The 18,953-nt window shown below is 49.3% G+C and overlaps 1 protein-coding gene across 1 annotated transcript; it reads right to left on the minus strand.

Annotated features, from left to right (window-relative positions):
* Nucleotides 1-17,116: 17,116 nt before the first annotated feature.
* On the minus strand, nt 17,117-18,075 carry LOC125507408. Its single transcript, XM_048671988.1, has one exon. It carries the CDS (start codon nt 17,909-17,911, stop codon nt 17,366-17,368), a length of 546 nt encoding a protein of 181 aa, XP_048527945.1. The 5' UTR covers nt 17,912-18,075; the 3' UTR covers nt 17,117-17,365.
* Between the last annotated feature and the right edge of the window lie 878 nt (nt 18,076-18,953).

Genomic DNA, 18,953 nt, shown 5'->3' on the forward strand with positions numbered 1-18,953 from the left:
TTCTTTGCAATTTTTATGTAGGCATTACTCCTTGGCACAGATATGTCCTTGAAAATATTACTGGAGGGAACTTCTTGGGTAGCCATACTTTTGATTCTTATAATGCTATGATAGATTTGTTTGGCTCACCCCCTCTTTTGGTTAATGGAACTGTATTAACTTTGGAGCATGTAATGCAAAGACTTGAAATTATTGAAAATAAGGTTGCTACCGTAGAGTTAATTGAAAATTTGGATAAAAAGATCCACAACCGAATCTCTCAATATGGATCTAAAGTCCGAGTCACTTAAAAATATTAAAGAGAAGGAACCCATAGTTAATGAGAAAATAAATCACGATTCCACTAGAATTGATAAACTTGAGGATGTTATTACCAACTTGGGAACCATTTTTTATTACGTAAAGAATACTCCAAGTCCTCCCGCTAAAATTGCGAAGCTTATGTATGTTCCTAAAAATAAGGGTGAATCCTCTAGTAAGGAAACTACGGGTCTCAAATATATAAGTGTTCATCCCAATCTTTTTGCTATCATTAAGGAACCATTTGTTACAAATGATTTTTTCAATCTTGTGCCTAAAAGTTTGATAATCAATAAAAATAAAGAAATTCCTAAAGATGGTAGAAGCCTCATTGAAGAATTGCCTACCAAAGATGGCAATACCTAGATCTATCCTTGCTTGTTATGCCTAGTTAGGGGCGTTAAACAATAGCGCTTGTTGGGAGGCAACCCAATTTTATTTTTATTCCTTGATTTTTGCTCCTGTTTAGTAATAAATAATTTATCTAGCCTCTGTTTTTGTTGTGTTTTTTGTGTTTAATTAGTGTTTGTGCCAAGTAGAACCGTTGGGAAGACTTGGGGAAAGTCTTGTTACACTTGCTGTAAAAAAACAGAAACTTTAGCGCTCACGAGAACTGATGCAATTTTTATTTGGAAAGTGCTATTTAGTTAATTCTTTTTTCAGATGATTAATAGATAAATTCCTCACGTCCAGAAATTTATTTTAGAATTTTTGGGGTTCCATATCTTGCGCTAGCTACAGATTACTACAGACTGTTCTGTTTTTGACAGATTCTGTTTTTCGTGTGTTGTTTGCTTATTTTGATGGATCTATGGCTAGTAAAATAGTTTATAAACCATAGAGAAGTTGGAATACAGTAGTTTTAACACCAATATAAATAAATAATGAGTTCATTACAGTACCTTGAAGTGGTATTTTGTTTTGTTTCGCTAACAGAGCTCACGAAATTTCCTACTTTGAGTTTTGTGTTGTGAAGTTTTCAAGTTTTGGGTAAAGATTTGATGGATTATGGAACAAGGAGTGGAAAGAGCCTAAACTTGGGGATGCCCATGGCACCCCCAAGATAATCTAAGGACACCTAAAAGCCAAAGCTTGGGGATGCCCCGGAAGGCATCCCCTCTTTCGTCTACTTCTATCGGCAACTTTACTTGGAGCTATATTTTTATTCGCCACATGATATGTGTTTTGCTTGGAGCGTCTTGTATGATTTGAGTCTTTACTTTTTAGTTTACCACAATCATACTTGCTGTACACACCTTTTGAGAGAGCCATACATCATTTGGAATTTGTTAGAATACTCTATGTGCTTCGCTTATATCTTTTGAGTTATATAGTTTTGCTCTAGTACTTCACTTATATCTTTTAGAGCACGGTGGTGGATTTGATTTATAGAAACTATTGATCTCTCATGCTTCACTTAGATTATTTTGAGAGTCTTAAATATCATGGTAATTTTCTTAAAATCCTAATATGCTAGGTATACAAGATTAATAATAAAACTTTCTTATGAGTGTGTTGAATACTATGAGAAGTTTGATGCATGATAATTGTTTTGAGATATGAAGATGGTGATATTAAAGTTGTGCTAGTTGAGTAGTTGTGAATTTGAAGAATACTTCTGTTAAAATTTGTGATTCCTGTAGCATGCACGTATGGTGAACCGTTATGTGATGAAGTCGGAGCATGATTTATTTATTGATTGTCTTCCTTATGAGTGGCGGTCGGGGATGAGCGATGGTCTTTTCCTACCAATCTATCCCCCTAGGATCATGCGCGTAATACTTTTCTTTGATAACTTGTAGATTTTTGCAATAAGTATATGAGTTCTTTATGACTAATGTTGAGTCCATAGATTATACGCACTCTCACCCTTCCACCATTGCTATCCTCTCTAATACCGCGCACCTTTCGCCAGTATCATACACCCACCATATACCTTCCTCAAATCAGCCACCATACCCATTATGGCATTTCCATAGCCATTCCGAGATATATTGCCATGCAACTTTCCACCGTTCCGTTTATTATGACACACTCCATCATGTAGTTGACATAGTATTTGTGGCAAAGCCACCATTCATAATTCTTTCATACATGTCACTAATGAGTCATTGCATATCCCGGTACACCGCCGGAGGCATTCATATAGAGTCATATTTTGTTCTAAGTATCGAGTTGTAAGAAAATAAAAGTGTGATGATGATCATTATTAGAGCATTGTCCCAGTGAGGAAAGGATGATGGAGACTATGGTTCCCCCACAAGTCGGGATGAGACTCCAGACGTAAAATAAAAAATAAAAATAAAAAAGAAGAAAAGAGGCCATAAAAAGGGAGAAAAGGCCCAAATAAAAAAATGAGAGAAAAAGAGAGAAGGGGCAATGCTACTATCCTTTTACCACACTTGTGCTTCAAAGTAGCACCATGATATTCATAGTAGAGAGTCTCTCATTTCGTCACTTTCATATACTAGTGGGAATTTTTCATTATAGAACTTGGCTTGTATATTCCAATGATGGGCTTCCTCAAAATGCCCTAGGTCTTCATGAGCAAGCAAGTTGGATGCACACCCACTTAGTTTATTTTTGAGCTTTCATATACTTATAGCTCTAGTGCATTCGTTGCATGGCAATCCCTACTCACTCACATTGATATCTATTGATGGGCATCTCCATAGCCCGTTGATACGCCTAGTTGATGTGAGACTATCTTCTCCCTTTTTGTCTTCTCCACAACCACCATTATATTCCACCTATAGTGTTATATCCATGGCTCATGCTCATGTATTGCGTGAAGATTGAAAAAGTTTTGAGAATGTCAAAAGTATGAAACAATTGCTTGGCTTGTCATCGGGGTTGTGCATGATTTAAATACTTTGTGTGGTGAAGATAGAGCATAGCCAGACTATATGATTTTGTAGGGATAACTTTCTTTGGCCATGTTATTTTGAGAAGACATAATTGCTTTGTTAGTATGCTTGAAGTATTATTATTTTTATGTCAATATGAACTTTTGTCTTGAATCTTTCGGATCTGAATATTCATACCACAATTAAGAAGAATTACATTAAAATTATGCCAAGTAGCACTCCGCATCAAAAATTATGTTTTTATCATTTACCTACTCGAGGACGAGCAGGAATTAAGCTTGGGGATGCTTGATACGTCTCCAACGTATCTATAATTTTTGATTGTTGCATGCTATATTATCTACTGTTTTGGACATTATTGGGCTTTATTATCCACTTTTATATTATTTTTGGGACTAACCTATTAACCGGAGGCCCAGCCCAGAATTGCTGTTTTTGCCTGTTTTAGGGTTTCGAAGAAAAGGAATATCAAACGGAGTCCAAACGGAATGAAACCTTCGGGAACGTGATTTTCTCACCGAATATGATCCAGGAGACTTGGACCCTCCGTCAAGAAAGAAAGGAGGCGACCACGAGGGTGGAGGGCACGCCCCCCTGCCTCGTGGATCCCCTTTGCTCCACCGACGTACTCCTTCCTCCTATATATACCTACGTACCCCCAAACGATCAGATACGGAGCCAAAACCCTAATTCCACTGTCGCAACTTTTTGTATCCACGAGATCCCTTCTTGGGGCCTGTTCTGGAGCTCCGCCGGAGGGGGCATCGATCACGGAGGGCTTCTACATCAACACCATAGCCCCTCTGATGAAGTGTGAGTAGCTCACCTCAGACCTACGGGTCCATAGTTAGTAGCTAGATGGCTTCTTCTCTCTTTTTGGATCTTAATACAATGTTCTCCCCCTCTCTTGTGGAGAACTATTCGATGTAATCTTCTTTTTGCGGTGTGTTTGTTGAGATCGATGAATTGTGGGTTTATGATCAAGTCTATCTATGAACAATATTTGAATCTTCTCTGAATTCTTTTATGTATGATTGGTTATCTTTGCAAGTCTCTTCGAATTATCAGTTTGGTTTGGCCTACTAGATTGATCTTTCTTGCAATGGGAGAAGTGCTTAGCTTTGGGTTCAATCTTGCGGTGTCCTTTCCCAGTGACAGTAGGGGCAGCAAGGCACGTATTCTATTGTTGCCATCGAGGATAACAAGATGGGGTTTTCATCATATTGCATGAGTTTATCCCTCTACATCATGTCATCTAGCTTAAGGCGTTACTCTATTTTCATTAACTTAATACTCTAGATGCATGCTGGATAGCGGTCGATGAGTGGAGTAATAGTAGTAGATGTAGGCAGGAGTCGGTCTACTTGTCTCGGACGTGATGCCTATATACATGATCATACCTAGATATTCTCATAACTATGCTCAATTCTGTCAATTGCTCAACAGTAATTTGTTCACCCACCGTAGAATACTTATGCTCTCGAGAGAAACCACTAGTGAAACTTATGGCCCCCGGGTCTATCTTCATCATATTAATCTCCTACTACTTAGTTATTTCCTTTGCTTTTTTTTTACTTTGCATCTTTATCACAAAAATACCAAAAATATTATCTTATCATATCTATCAGATCTCACTCTCGTAAGTGGCCGTGTAGGGATTGACAACCCCTTATCGCGTTGGTTGCGAGGATTTATTTGTTTTGTGCACGTGCGAGGGACTCACGCATAGCCTCCTACTGGATTGATACCTTGGTTCTCAAAAACTGAGGGAAATACTTACGCTACTTTGCTACATCATCCCTTCCTCTTCGGGGAAAACCAACGCAGTGCTCAAGAGGTAGCACTAGCCTATGGTATGATTGTATGTTGTCCTATGGACTAAACCCTCCGGTTTATATAGACACCGGAGGGGGCTAGGGTTACACAAAGTCGGTTACAAGGGAGGAGATCTACATATCCGTATTGCCAAGCTTGCCTTCCACGCCAAGGAGAGTCCCATCTGGACACGGGACAAAGTCTTCAATCTTGTATCTTCATAGTCCAACAGTCCGACCAAAGGATATAGCCCAGCTGTCCGGAGACCCCCTAATCCAAGATTCCCTCAGTAGCCCCTGAACCAGGCTTCAATGACGATGAGTCCGGCGCGCAGATTTGTCTTCGGCATTGCAAGGCGGGTTCCTCCTCCGAATACTCCATAGAAGATTTTGAACCCAAGGATAGTGTCCGGCTCTGCAAAACAAGTTCCACATACCACTGTAGAGAGAATAATATTTCCACAAATCTAATCTGCTGACACGTTTGACAGCATGACATCACGCCACGGCTTGGTCATTATCCAAACCATTTTTCTCAACTAGCTACTGCACACATCTCGAGGTGGTTTCCTTGGCACGTCTTGTCGAAGCAGAGATCGTGTCCCCTTATCATGGGATTCTCATCAACATGGATGCGGGTAACCCAACCGCGCCATCAATTACGGCGCTTGGGGAATAAGAGGTTTTACCAGGCGTGTGGGGAGGCACATCGCCTCTTCCGCCCTTATAAAGGGATTAGGATTCACTCTTTTCACCCACACCCTCTTCCCGATTCATTCCATTCTGCTCAGGCTCCAGCGCCCGAGCGTTCACCTTCTCTACCCACAAAAGATCTTCCAGAAATGTCCGGATCCGGAGCAGGAGGCAAATGGATGGCCTCTACCGTTCGAGAGAAGGATATCAAAAAGCTTCGGGAGGCCGGGTATCTGGTCAAGAAAATCAGCCACCGTCTCCCGACAGCGGGACAGATCGTCCCTACTCCAGAACCCCACGAGAGAGTTGTATTCCTCCCTCACTTTGTCCGCGGGCTAGGGTTTCCCCTCCACCCGTTCGTCCGTGGCATCATGTATTATTATGGGATCGATCTTCACGATCTGTCCCCTAATTCCTTCCTCAACATATCGACATTCATTGTCGTGTGTGAGGCTTTTCTCCGTATTTCGCCGCACTTGGGTTTATGGCTGAAGGTTTTTAATGTGAAGCCCAAGGTGGTGGGCGGCGAGCACGCCGAGTGCGGGGGCGCTATGGTGAGCAAGATGCCCAACGTCGTATGGCCAACGAGAACCTTTAATGATTTTGTCAAGGAGTGGCAACAGCAGTGGTTTTACATCACTGAGCCTTGCGGCAAGGAATGGGCCGCCTCTCCCGAGTTTCGATCCGGCGCCCCTCTGCGGCTTACATCCTGGGTCAAGAAAGGCCTGGACTGGTCCTCGTCCGACGAACTGTCGGTGCTTTAGACGCGCGTTAAAGATATGGGAGATAAGAACATTGAACTTGTCAATGTAGTCCAGGTGATGTTAGTCTGCCGGATACTGCCTTGTCAACACCAGACTTGCAATCTATGGGATTTCGATCCGGCCAGGCACCAAACTTTGCGAAGGTTCTTCGGCTCCTCGCACGAGGACATTTGGAAGGTGCTTTTCAAGTCCAGGAAATCATGGTCGGACTCCGCCGAAGACTGTGGGTACCAACTGTCCCGCCCTGCAAGTTCGGTGAGTTTATCAAACTTTTCTATCTGTGTGACCCAAAGGAAGCGCTTAACGCATGTTTATTCAACTTCCCCAGAGCTGGACGAAGAAGGCGAAGCGGATCTACTGTCTGGCCCCATTGCCCGAAGACCCGGCCATCCCACTTCTGACGAAGATGCTGGTCCCGGCGCCCTACAAGGTGCCAAATAAGACGGCCAAAAAGGAGGCCAAAAAGACCCGGGGCGGCCTTCGTCGTCGCGGCACTTCGGACACAATACCCGAAGGCTCTGATGCTCGTTCTGCCTCCGAAGAGGATAAAGAGGAGGAGGAAGATGAATCCCCTGCGGGGGAAGGAGGAAGAGGACGGCCTCCGCACCCTTGGAGGCCGAACTGCCCAAAAGGGGAAGGGCTTCTCTTCCGGAGGAGTCCACTGCCACCACCGACAGTGGCCCGACATGGGATCCCAGGGCCCAGCCCCTGGTGAACTCGTAAGTATATAAAATCCGAGTACGTTTAAGCGTCCAGACTCATCTTGGCTCAGTATTTTAACCTTAAGCCATATTTTTTGGTAGCCCGGTGAGGTCCCGTACCAAACAATCCTCATCAGAGGACCTGCTGAGCTCAAATGCTATGGAGAGCGGGACGCCCCCAAAGGCCCCTTCCTCCAACCAGGTGCATAACACCGAGGCATCATCCCAGAAGGACCCCGGCCAAGGAGGAAAGGAAGAAACCGTGAAGGCGGCGCCTGGAGTTCAAACCGCAGGGGCCGGACACGTGGGGGAAAAGATTCCCATGGGGTCTGACAGCGGGGGTGATCCTAAGTTCGGGTCCCCACCGGACGCGATTCCAGGGGCCTATATGGCTCCAGAATCAAGAAGGCAGCCTCCCTCGGCTGGAGGGGGCGTGCTGTTCCACCGGTGACCTCTGTCCATCCAGAGGTGTCGGGTGCTTTGTTGGTGGCGTTACGAGACGCCCCCATCATTGACGAACACCGTGCCCTTATGGGTGCGGTGATTGAGAAGATTCAGTGAACTAAGAGTGGACTGAACGAAGCATGTATCAGCCTTATAAGAGGCTTTGAGGTATGTTTTATAAGTTGTCGAAGAGTATCACAGTATAGATAGTAGCCCCTGATACACTATTCGGTGAAAGAAAGAACTAGACAGGGGATCGCATTGATGATCACAGGAAGACTCATTGAATGATATTGATTTCTCTTCTGTTGCAAGAAGATACCTATAGCGGCTGCTGCCTCTCGTACTGCGGAGATCTCCGGACTGAATCAAAGTCTGGAGCGGGCCATAGAAGAAATTAGCCAATTGAAAATGCAGTTGAGGGATAAACAAGGTATGCACAAGCGTTGCCCGTATTTATTGTGAAATAAATGTTCAGCATGAAGTAAGCCACATAATTTGTCCTAGGGGTTATGACCGAAGTCGAGGCCCTCAAAAGGGCCATTGCCGAGGCCGAGGAAAAGGCGGTCACGGAGCGGACTCTTCATGAGAAACACGAGGCCAGAGTTATTAAAGCTGAGCAGGAGCTGCAAGAGGCCGTAAGTAAATGTGAGACCTTGGAGCAGAGTTTAACGGAGAAAGAGTCCGAACTCACCAAGGTGCGTCAAGCCACGAGCGACGTCTGGGGGGAAACCCAAAGCGCCCTGTAGGGGATCCAAGAGGCGAGGAAGATCGCGACAGGTAAGGCTTTTCCCATGTAAAGCAAGTATTTGAAGGGAAAACTATGTTTCTGATTGTGAATCCGGACTTCTCATGTGTATTTGCCGAGGTACCTCACAGCATATCCGATGCCGCTCAATTCTACCAAGCCGAAGGAAGGAACACCGCCGATAAGCTTTTTTGGTCACAGTATTTGGTGCCGAATTATCCGGTGCCTTTTGCCGATCAACTGAAACAGCTGATCGAACTGCATAAGGCGGCGGAACTAGCCATGAAATATATGGTTATCCGGCTATGGATTGCCGAGCCGATTCCTAGCAGCTACTTCGGGCTCGTGAGGCGGCTTGTAAGCGCTTGCCCTCGACTTGATGTCATCAAGCGGGCGGTCTGTATAGAAGGAGCACGAATGGCCTTCGCCCTTGCGAAGGTGCACTGGGGGAAGATGGATGCCAAAAAGTTAGTAACCGAGGGACCGCCAGAGGGGAAGGAGCACCGCAAGCTCGAATTATATTATAAGAGTGTCCTGAAAGGATCCTACCTTGCAGCGGAGCTATGCACCAAGGACATTATATTTCCATGAATGCCGATCATGTTGTCCTTTGTAATGTTTGAACAAGGTCATTTATATGTCGCCTGTTATATAAAAGTTTACCCTCCTGTGCGGCCGTTTTTATGTTAAGACTGAGAGTTGGCCAGTCGTCGCCTTCTGCCCCCACGTAAGAAGTACGGGGGTGTTCGGATAAACCTGAGCACTCTTTATCCCAGTTTTGGGTCCTCCGAAGGAGGTGCTCAGCAGAACGAACCAGGCAATCGGACTATAGGGCTTTATCACTCTCACTTAGCCATAGGAGCTTTAGTATGGTCGGCGCAGCCCCTTGTGTTCGGAAGACCATACTAGGGGCTCTATAAGCGCTTGATCGGAGAAAGAGCCGATCCATCGCACGCTGCATTGGTTATGGCATTATGCGGGAGAAATCCTTAAAGATTTTGTGACTGCTCGAACAGCTGACCAGCTCTCGCCATATCATGACAGTCAGTTTTCGGCTTTCTCTACTAAGGTGCTCATCCGGAAGAACCGGGACACAATTGCAGTAGTTCTCCCAGTGCTACCTTAGCCGATATAGCGGAACGTAAGGTACCAAAACATGGAAGCCGGGCAAACCCAACTATTGACCCAAGACATGATTCGGATCTGATGCATATAATGCTATAAGTTCGGGGTGCCGAACTTCCATGAAGGTGTTCGGACTTTTATTGCCGTGTTACGGGGAAAACGAAGCCCCTGGCATATTTAAGGCATATCGATGTGTACGGATGCCATTTGACGAAATGATTTCGATAAGAAGTAATCAGTAGGTAAACGTCATATAAATCCACATGTTGTATTTGAATAATACGTCTATGCGTATGGTACAAGTAATGTGATAAAAAAGGAATTGTGACAGCAGAACCTGCTGTGACCAGGGGGAAGAGGTTGAGTGTGGATCCGTATTGTAGCCGGACGTTTGCTGCGGGGAATGTCTAAGGATCCCATGACGCGTTCGAGCTGCCTTTGTGGAATCCGTCCTGGTTGGTGCAAAGGTGAACCTGCGAAGGAAATATAAGAAATGTTTGTGTGCCGGAGGGCGGTTGAACCGCCGAGGGCCTGTCATGGCCTTCGCCGGAGTGTTTAGTTGAGCTCTAAATGAGCCAGGGTATCCTTCCGCGAAGTAGTTCGGAGCCCCTTGACGGTGTCCGGGAGCCTGGGCGTCGACTCGAGGTTCGGCTGCAAGGTGCTGCTCGTTGTTTCTGCTGCTAAGGCAGTGATGTATTTGTTGGTGCCAAAGGAATGTTCGGCCTTGCCATGAACCATGATGACGCCGCGTGGATCGGGCATTTTGAGCTTACGGTAGGCATAATGTGGCACCGCGTTGAATCGAGCAAACGCGGTTCGCCCGAGCAGTGCTTGATAGTCACTGCGGAAAGGGGCGATTTGGAAGATTAATTCTTCGATACGGTAATTTTCTGGTGATCCGAAGATTACCTTGAGGGCAATGGAGCCTGTACAGTTAACATCCATTCCTGGTATGATGCCTCTAAAAGTGGCTTTAGTGGGCTTGATCGCTGACTGATCGATGCCCATCTTGCGCACTGTGTCCTGGTAAAGCAGATTTAAACTGCTACCTTCGTCCATAAGGACTCGAGTGAGGTGGAACCCATCTACTATTGGGTCGAGGATTAGTGCGGCTGGATTGCCCCGATTGGCGTTAACCGGACGATCCGTGCGGTCGAAGGTAACCGGCCCTAGCTTATATTGTGGGACGACTAGTTCCGTTGAGCCATCGTCCCTAAGGGTGCATATCTGGTCCAAGTTGGCAATTTGGGTGGTATTTACCACATTCAGCGATTGAATATGGGGGGGGGGGTTCTTTTGCCCTCCTGTGTTCGGCGATCTGGGCTCTTCGCCGCTATCGTCGCTTTGAGACCCCTCTTCATTTTTGGCGTCTGCCTTGCCGGCTTGTTTGAAGACCCAGCATTCTCTGTTGGTATGGGTGGCTGGCGTTTCTGGGGTGCCATGAATTTTGCATTGGCGAGCGAGTATGCGGTCCAGACTGGATGGACCCAAATTTGTATTTTTGGGCGGCCCTTTCCGCTGACCAGACTTTGAGCCCCTGAACCCGGCACTAAATGCCGTATTTTTGGCGTTTTCACCATATTTGCGGCGTTTGTGTTTGTTGCGTCGTGGTTTGCCGTTGCTATCCCTGGCTTCTGATATGCCAGGTTTGCTTGCTGTATTGGTACTACGAGCCAACCAGCTATCTTCGCCCACACAAAAGTGGGTCATAAGTGTCGTGAGGGCTGCCATGGACTTTGGCTTCTCTTGGACGAGGTGCCGGGTGAGCCATTCGTCACGGATATTATGCTTAAATGCCGCTAAGACCTCTGCATCCGGACAGTCGACAATTTGGTTCTTCTTGGTTAGGAACCAGGTCCAGAATTTCCTGGCCGATTCCCTTGGCTGCTGAGTTATATGACTTAAATCGTCAGCGTCCGGCGGTCGCACATAAGTGCCCTGGAAATTGTCCAGGAATGCCTCTGCCAGGTTCTCCCAACTTTCGATGGAGTTTGCCAGCAAGCTATTGAGCTAATGCCGAGCCGGCCCTTTGAGTTTGAGCGGGAGATACTTGATGGCATGTAGGTCATCCCTGCGGGACATATGAATGTGGAGGAAGAAGTCTTCTATCCATACCGCGGGGTCTGTAGTACCATCGTATGATTCGATGTTTACGGGTTTAAACCCTTCTGGGAATTCGTGATCCATTACTTCATCAGTGAAGCATAAGGGGTGTGCGGCGCCTCTGTGCCGGGCTATATCGCGATGCGGTTCATACGAGTCTTGTCTGCCGTGTCCGGCTCGACCGGATTTGCTTTTAGTGTATCCGGCGTGACGATCATCATCGCGTATTGGTGCGCACCCCCGTGATCCGTAGATTGATCTTGCATGTTTTGCCTTGTTTTCCAATACGTCTCGCAGGTCCTGTGTGTTGCCCTGGGCCTTGGTATTTTTGTTTGAGTGGCGGCGGGGTGCAGGCTGAACTTCAGGCCGAAACGCCTCTCTGGCTCGGCCACGAGGTGGCCGGTCAGCCGCATCGTACACTGGTGATGTAGGTTTCAATGCTTCCTCCTCGAGGTGAGGTAGCAACCTGCGCTTTGGGTAACTCTTGGAGGGGCACTCGAGTTCGTATTCCTCGGCCGCAAGGACTTCGGTCCATCTGTCTGCTAGCAAGTCTTGATTAGCTTGAAGTTGTTGTTGCTTTTTCTTCAAGCTATTTGTTGTGGCCGTAAGCCGGTGCTTGAAGCGCTCCTGCTCAACGGGATCCTCAGGCATGATAAATTTTTCGTTGCCGAGGCTCACCTCGTCTTCGGAGAGAGGCATGTAATTGTCCTCCTCCGATTCTCCATCTGCTGCCCGCTCTGGAGGGCTAGCTTGTTCACCCTCCCGCTCTAAATCGTGTTGGGGGATTGTTGTCGTTTTCGGCACTATCCGGAGTGTTATTGTCTCTTGTGCCGGTATCACTACCTTTGCTATGGCGGGACTTGGAGCGGCGCCGCTGACGTCGGCGCTTGGGTTGCTTCTTGGAGGGGTCATCCTCCACTGTTTCATCGCCATTGCCTTCTTCGCGGGTGTCCACCATGTATATATCATATGATGAGGTGGCAGTCCGGCACCCTGTGGGCGGTGGTTCCTGTTCGTCTCCTGCATCGTCGTCCATACCGTCGATGTCTTCGGAGTCGAAGTCGAGCATGTCGGTTAAATTGTCGACAGTGGCTACTAAGTGGGTGGTGGGTGGGTAGTGAATTTCTTCGTCGTCCGCATCCCATTCTAGCCGGACATAGTTCGGCCAAGGTTCTCCTGACAAGGAGAGAGACCTTAATGAATTTAGCACATCGCCGAAAGGCGAGTGCTGAAAGATATCCGCGGAGGTGAACTCCATGATCGGCGCCCAATCGGATTCGATAGACACAGATGCAGGCGGCTCGGAGTCTGTGGCCGGAGACGAATCCAATGGTTCGGCAACACGGCTCTCGTAAGGGGTGAAGTCAGTATCCGGCTCCATCGCCACTGAGAGAGCGGCCTCCATGGCGGGGTCTATCCCTCCGTCCTCGGATGGCGCAATTTGCTCCGGATTGAAGGCCGGAGTAGTTGTAGGTGTGATCTCCCGAACACTGTCCGACAGCAGAGCTAAATCATGCTCGTCGTGATCGTGCGGCGCACCCGACATGGGCTCGAATTCGTCGAAGATCAAGTCTCCGCGGGTGTCGGCAGTGTAGTTTAGGTTTCCGAATCTGACCTGATGGCCAGGGGCGTAGCTCTCGATCTGCTCCAGATGGCCAAGCGAGTTGGCCCGCAGTGCGAAGCCGCCGAATACGAAGATCTGTCCAGGGAGGAAAACCTTACCCTGGACCGCATCGTTACCGATGATCGAAGGAGCCATCAAGCCTTACGGTGACGGCACAGTGGAACTCTCAATTAAAGCACCAATGTCGGTGTCAAAACCGACGGATCTCGGGTAGGGGGTCCCGAACTGTGCGTCTAAGGCGGATGGTAACAGGAGGCAGGGGACACGATATTTACCCAGTTTCGGGCCCTCTCGATGGAGGTAATACCCTACGTCCTGCTTGATTGATCTTGATGATATGAGTATTACAAGAGTTGATATACCACGAGATCATAGAGGCTAAACCCTAGAAGCTAGCCTATGGTATTATTGTATGTTGTCCTACGGACTAAACCCTCCGGTTTATATAGACACCGGAGGGGGCTAGGGTTACACAAAGTCGGTTACAAGGGAGGAGATCTACATATCCGTATTGCCAAGCTTGCCTTCCACGCCAAGGAGAGTCCCATCCGGACACGGGACGAAGTCTTCAATCTTGTATCTTCATAGTCCAACAGTCCGGCTGTCCGGAGACCCCCTAATCTAGGATTCCCTCACCAGTAATGATGATCTTTTTGCATGTAGCATGCTCTCGTCGAGTCGAACAGTTTCTGAGGTGGCATGGGAAAGCGGAGACACCCACGTCCCATCAATCGCCACGCTCGACCGAGGCCGTAGGCGGTTAGGGCCCGTGGCGGTTCGCCCTTACTCTTTGGCTTCGCCTCGAAGGCAAGTCTGAGCGCGCCTTGGGCCCGGGGGCTACTGCCGGCGTCCTAGGAACTAGGGTACCCAGACTTGCCTGCCTGCGGCCCACGGTGTGGCTCTATCAACGGCCTGGTACGGCCCATCTTCAGCACCAACAACACAAGACCCTCCTGAGGGGCCAAGCCTCGCGAGGCGGACGACGCCAAGACCTCCAGGAAGAGCGGCCACCTAGGCTAGCTCCCGAGGAGCGGAGATTTCTAGGCAAGCCCTCACCTCGTGAGGTTCGAATGACGCAAGCCATGACGACCAAGGCCAGGCGGGCGCTAGCGGGCGCAGCACAGCAGGTTTCCTCTTTGGTGCTAAAGAGGCAAGCGCAGGCGCGGAGTCCCAAGGCATCAACCAAAACTTTTCATTTCCATGCAACAAGACAAGACCGCCAGGACGGCAGGACGGAGGTCATCGTCGAGCCCACCACGGCGTCACGACCAGAAGCTTTGCAGGCGAAGACCACCTTTCGTCAGGATAAGATGTACTAGTTGCCCCCCTTCGAATTTGGCCGTTGTGGGATTCCTTCTCGCCTTCGTTTTGGGGGAAGAGGACCAAGGCCACTATAAGTATAGTCTATACACCACCATAGGGAGGGGATCCGGATCTAGAACATCCGCACCCTCACCAGCTCACCCCAACACAAGAACACACCTCATGAGGTCGTTCTACCACTGTACTAGTTCATCCCCAGCTCACCTCGAGGCCAATCCACCACAAAGCAGGAGTAGGGTTTTACACCGCAAGGTGGCCCGAACCTTGGTAAACTATTGTGTCCCATTTCCTTCCAGTTCATCGAGCTAGCCTGTGAGATCGACGAGTTGGCAGACTAGGGAGGTTGAGTTCTTTGCACACATCCCGAAGTTCAAATCTATCAAGAGTCTGCGGAGCCCCGAATCCGACTAGCGTAGGATCGGTCCGGACTCCCACAACCCTCCCCTCCAAGTTTGTCTTCGGTTTGCTGGATAAATCAGGTCTGGACCACCCCACAGACCAATACAAATCCGCGTTAAATGATTTTCACTATTCAGACTGCACGATCCGGATGCATGCAGGAGTTTGTGGGTCGGCGTTGAAGATGTCATTAGTGGACTAGACACACTCCAATGTTTGGCGTCTCTCCCGTTAGATTAGTAGCGCAGATCAGATGGTGATGCAACATAACATAACATAGGAATCTAATAAGCGTGAAGCAAACAACCCATGTTATATCCGTCGGCTTGCAAAGTGTCAGTTCCCTGTAGCTGTAGTGACTGACAGACTGACAGCGCCCACCTAGCAAGCCCTAGCCGTAGCCGTAGCCTCCTCATCATCATCTTTCGGCCGAACTGGGTCCGGCCTTTATCGTTCCGCTGTTCTTCACTTTCTCTGTGCTCTGCATTTGCCACTGACAATTCGCCGCTGCCCGCTTGTGAGTTCCGTTCCGAGCTCAGCTCAGCTCCTCAACGGCGTTGAACACATGTTGCCCTTGCCCGATCAGCTGGAAACCAAACTGGTACGGGCTTTTTGACAGTTTTGATTCCCTTACTTTGGAGCTTGACTTTTGTATTCGAAGTGGCACTTTTCAGCTGTAGGCGGTCGACCACCTATTTCACCACACCAACCATACTCTGCAGCTTATTTTCGCTGAAGGGAAAACCGAGTGGGCTTTACTCCGTCGACGACGACAACGACAAAGCTTCCTCGTGTGCCTTTGAGGCCTGCGCACTCAGCAGTGAGCACCACACCGCGTCGTACCACCACGTCTCGACAAAAGCTGGGTCAGCGGCATCTACCGCGCGCCCCCCACGTTAAATTTACGAGATCGTACGTCATATCCCGCCACCCATGTCATCGCCATCGGAAGTCCAGGTCCAGGCAAACGCGGCGTTCCGCCACCACACCACAGCAGCTTATTAAACAACGCCGTCAAATCCTCAACTCTCTCTCTCCTTTTGCCTTTTCTTTACGCCTATTATCTGTTGCCTGTCAGACACAAATACTTATGCAGCGAACACGACGTGCACGTATGATATGATCTTCTAACGCGCAAGGGAGCGACAGTAGAGTCGCTCTCACTTAGCCAGACGCGGCAACCGAGTGGCGCTCTGAACCTACCTTTTCCCGGAGCTTTCCCTTTCCTTTGCCATCTCTTTATCGCCGCGAATATTCCACGGAGCTAAATTGGTTTCGTACCAAAATGCCAATAGCGCAACTCCGTATATCCTAACGCCCTCCATTACAAGAGACTTTATTCAGTACTCCCTCGCGGAAAAGGAAGGATAAGAGACGTGAACACTGGTATTATACTATACATTCTAGAAGAGGCGATCTATTTCTTCGTCCGAAATTAGTCTATCTAGCACTGAAATACCTTCTAGAACAGGCGGTCCATATTCTAAAAAAAAGGCGGTCCATTAGAAGAAATGTGAGCCAGCATGAGTTTCAAAGTGATACATGCTGCATGAGGTCCAAAGTCATACAAACACAGCTGAAATTCTATACGAGACCTTGTGTACGCGGTGTTTTTGACCGGTAGCTTTCTCTGAGGTCTTCATCAGCTGTGATCTACCAAACCATTGGTTGCCCTTGCAAGACTAAACGTGAGGTGTTTGTTCATATTCCTGCTCTGCTACTCGGGTCGCTATTTTTATTCCTTCTTTTTGGAGGCAATGCTAGTACTTTGCAGTTAAGTATGCGGGCGAACTAACTAGTTAATGCGAAGTGTCGACATTTCTCCCCCATCGTCCAATCAGGTCCCACTTTCTCCATCTCTCTCTCTCTCTCTCTCTCTCTCTCTCTCTCTCTTCCCTATCCATTTCGCATGCGATTTGTTTACAAATTTTATTCTCCGCACGTCCAAATCTGCCCCCAACTCCCCCGATAGACTAGGCTCCCTTTTTAAATCGAAAATCTGCTCTGCCAATAATCCCAACAGCTCACTCTACCTACAACTAATTTCTCTGGAATCTTTACAAACAGTAGTACTACTACGCCTATCTGCACCAACCAGTTTTCTCTGCAGGTGGCAGATCATTTTAGTAGTACTAGTACTACTGCTGGTGATGGCAGATCATTATAGATCAGTGGTTAACCAGCAAGAAATCAGTGGGCAGCACATGGACATTGCTGGTACAACTCGTACTCATCATCTTTGTTAAGGAGCAATCGATTAAGCGGTAGTACATCGAGCCAGCCAGCCTCTCCGGGGAAAACTGCCAAAACCAGAGGCTTAACCAATCTCTACTACTCTCCCTGCATCTCATCTCATTCTCATCACCGATCACAAACTACTCGTAGAAGAAAAGAAAAAAACTCATCAAATTAATCGTAAGGGGACGGACGATCGATCGCCGTGGGTGGGCCGGATCAGGATCAGTCCTGGAAGCCGGTCTTCTCCCAGATGGCGTTGCGGACGCGGCGGAGGTCGCGGCCCTTGAGCGTGCGCCCGGCGCCCTCGCGCACCGAGAAGGACGCCGCGGCGCGCTCCCGGTACATGAGCTGCTCGTGCGGCGGCACCCACTGCCGGTCGCCGCGGTCCAGGTACGCGTCCCCGCGATCGTCCGACGGCCACCGCCCCGCGCCGGCGCTGCCCCCGCCGTACTCCGGCCCCAGGATCTTGGACCAGTCGGGGATGTTGACGGGCAGCGACGCCGGGCCCCCGACGCCGCCACCGCCACCGGCGGCATCCCGCGGCGCCGCGGCGCGCGGCTTGGAGGCCCTGGAGGGAGTGGACGCGGACAGGGCCCGCCCGTACGCGTCGGCCGGCGGGGACGACGCCAGCGCCGCGCCGCCCCAGATGATGTCGGCCTCGTCGAGCTCCAGGGCCGGGTCGGCCGCGTGCTGCAGGGTGCGCGCGGGCGCCGGCGCGAAGAGCCGGTGCGCGGACACCATGGAACGGCTGCTGCTCCGGCCGGCCATCGTCGCGCGCTCTTACCCCGCCGACCTCGGTGCGGTTGGCTCGTGATCCGGCGGAGGAGGCGCACAAGCAACGTGTGTGCGTGTTCCGTGTGCTGCCGTGTGTAAAAGTGTATGTGAACCGCGATGGCGTTTTGTTCTTCTTCCTACTCCAACTGGTGGAGTGGAGCGGCGGGTTTTATAGCGGCGGGAGAGGGACGGGGGAGGGGTGTGGATAAGGTTTGTTTCGCGGAGTGACTTTAATGGGGGCCTGGTTGAGCATATTTACGGCGTCTGCCATCGTTGCTGCCGGTGTACTAGTACTGCATTTTTTTTAAGATGCCAGTGTGTCGCAGCATTGCGGTGTCATGGGAGGAGCGTAGTACTGTTTCGTTGTTTGCGAGTGAATGGAGCCAGAAATGGCTTGAATTTGGCCGAGGTATGGGCGCGGAGTATTTGCTTCGCTTGCGTTTTTGCACAGGAGTATACATAGTAGCTGCTGGCCATCCAACGAACCCATGAGACCCTGTCCTCTTCTGCCCGCAAAAAGGAAAAGGGGATCGTGTCCTCTTTGAAATCCGTGGGCAAATCACGGCCATGCGTAAATAGTGAAGAGGCCAGCAGATCCATTTATTGTGGTAACCAGGCAGTAAAAAAAATTGTAGGATCTACGTGACGAGAAATAAGGCGACTCATGCTCTCACTTGCGACCGCGACTCCACTCCACCCCACCCATCCCACCCACCTCACCTCGCCGCCGATCTCCTCGCGACGGCGAGCCTCCCCGCCCCACATGCTGAGAGCCGACAGATCCACCTGCTCGCCACCTCGCCCGGGCTCGACAATCCCGTACATGCCTCCCCCCTTTGTGTACCGGGCCTTCCCGGAGATGCTGCGGCCGATAGGGTCGGTATCGCCGGAGGCGCTGCGGGCGACGAGGATGCGGAGGTGGACGGAGTGAGCCACGCGGATCCACGACGACGTGCCCTCCTATCTCCTCTACGAACGGGAGTGGAGGGCGCTGCAGCAGAAGGCGGAGGCAGAGCCAGATCCGGAGATGAAGGTA

Source organism: Triticum urartu, chromosome 1, assembly GCF_003073215.2.
Source record: "Triticum urartu cultivar G1812 chromosome 1, Tu2.1, whole genome shotgun sequence".
Lineage (NCBI taxonomy): Eukaryota > Viridiplantae > Streptophyta > Magnoliopsida > Poales > Poaceae > Triticum > Triticum urartu.

Bases quoted from the DNA above. Each gene is read 5' to 3' on its own strand.
- LOC125507408 (XM_048671988.1), bottom strand. From the start codon at position 17,911: ATGGCCGGCCGGAGCAGCAGCCGTTCCATGGTGTCCGCGCACCGGCTC.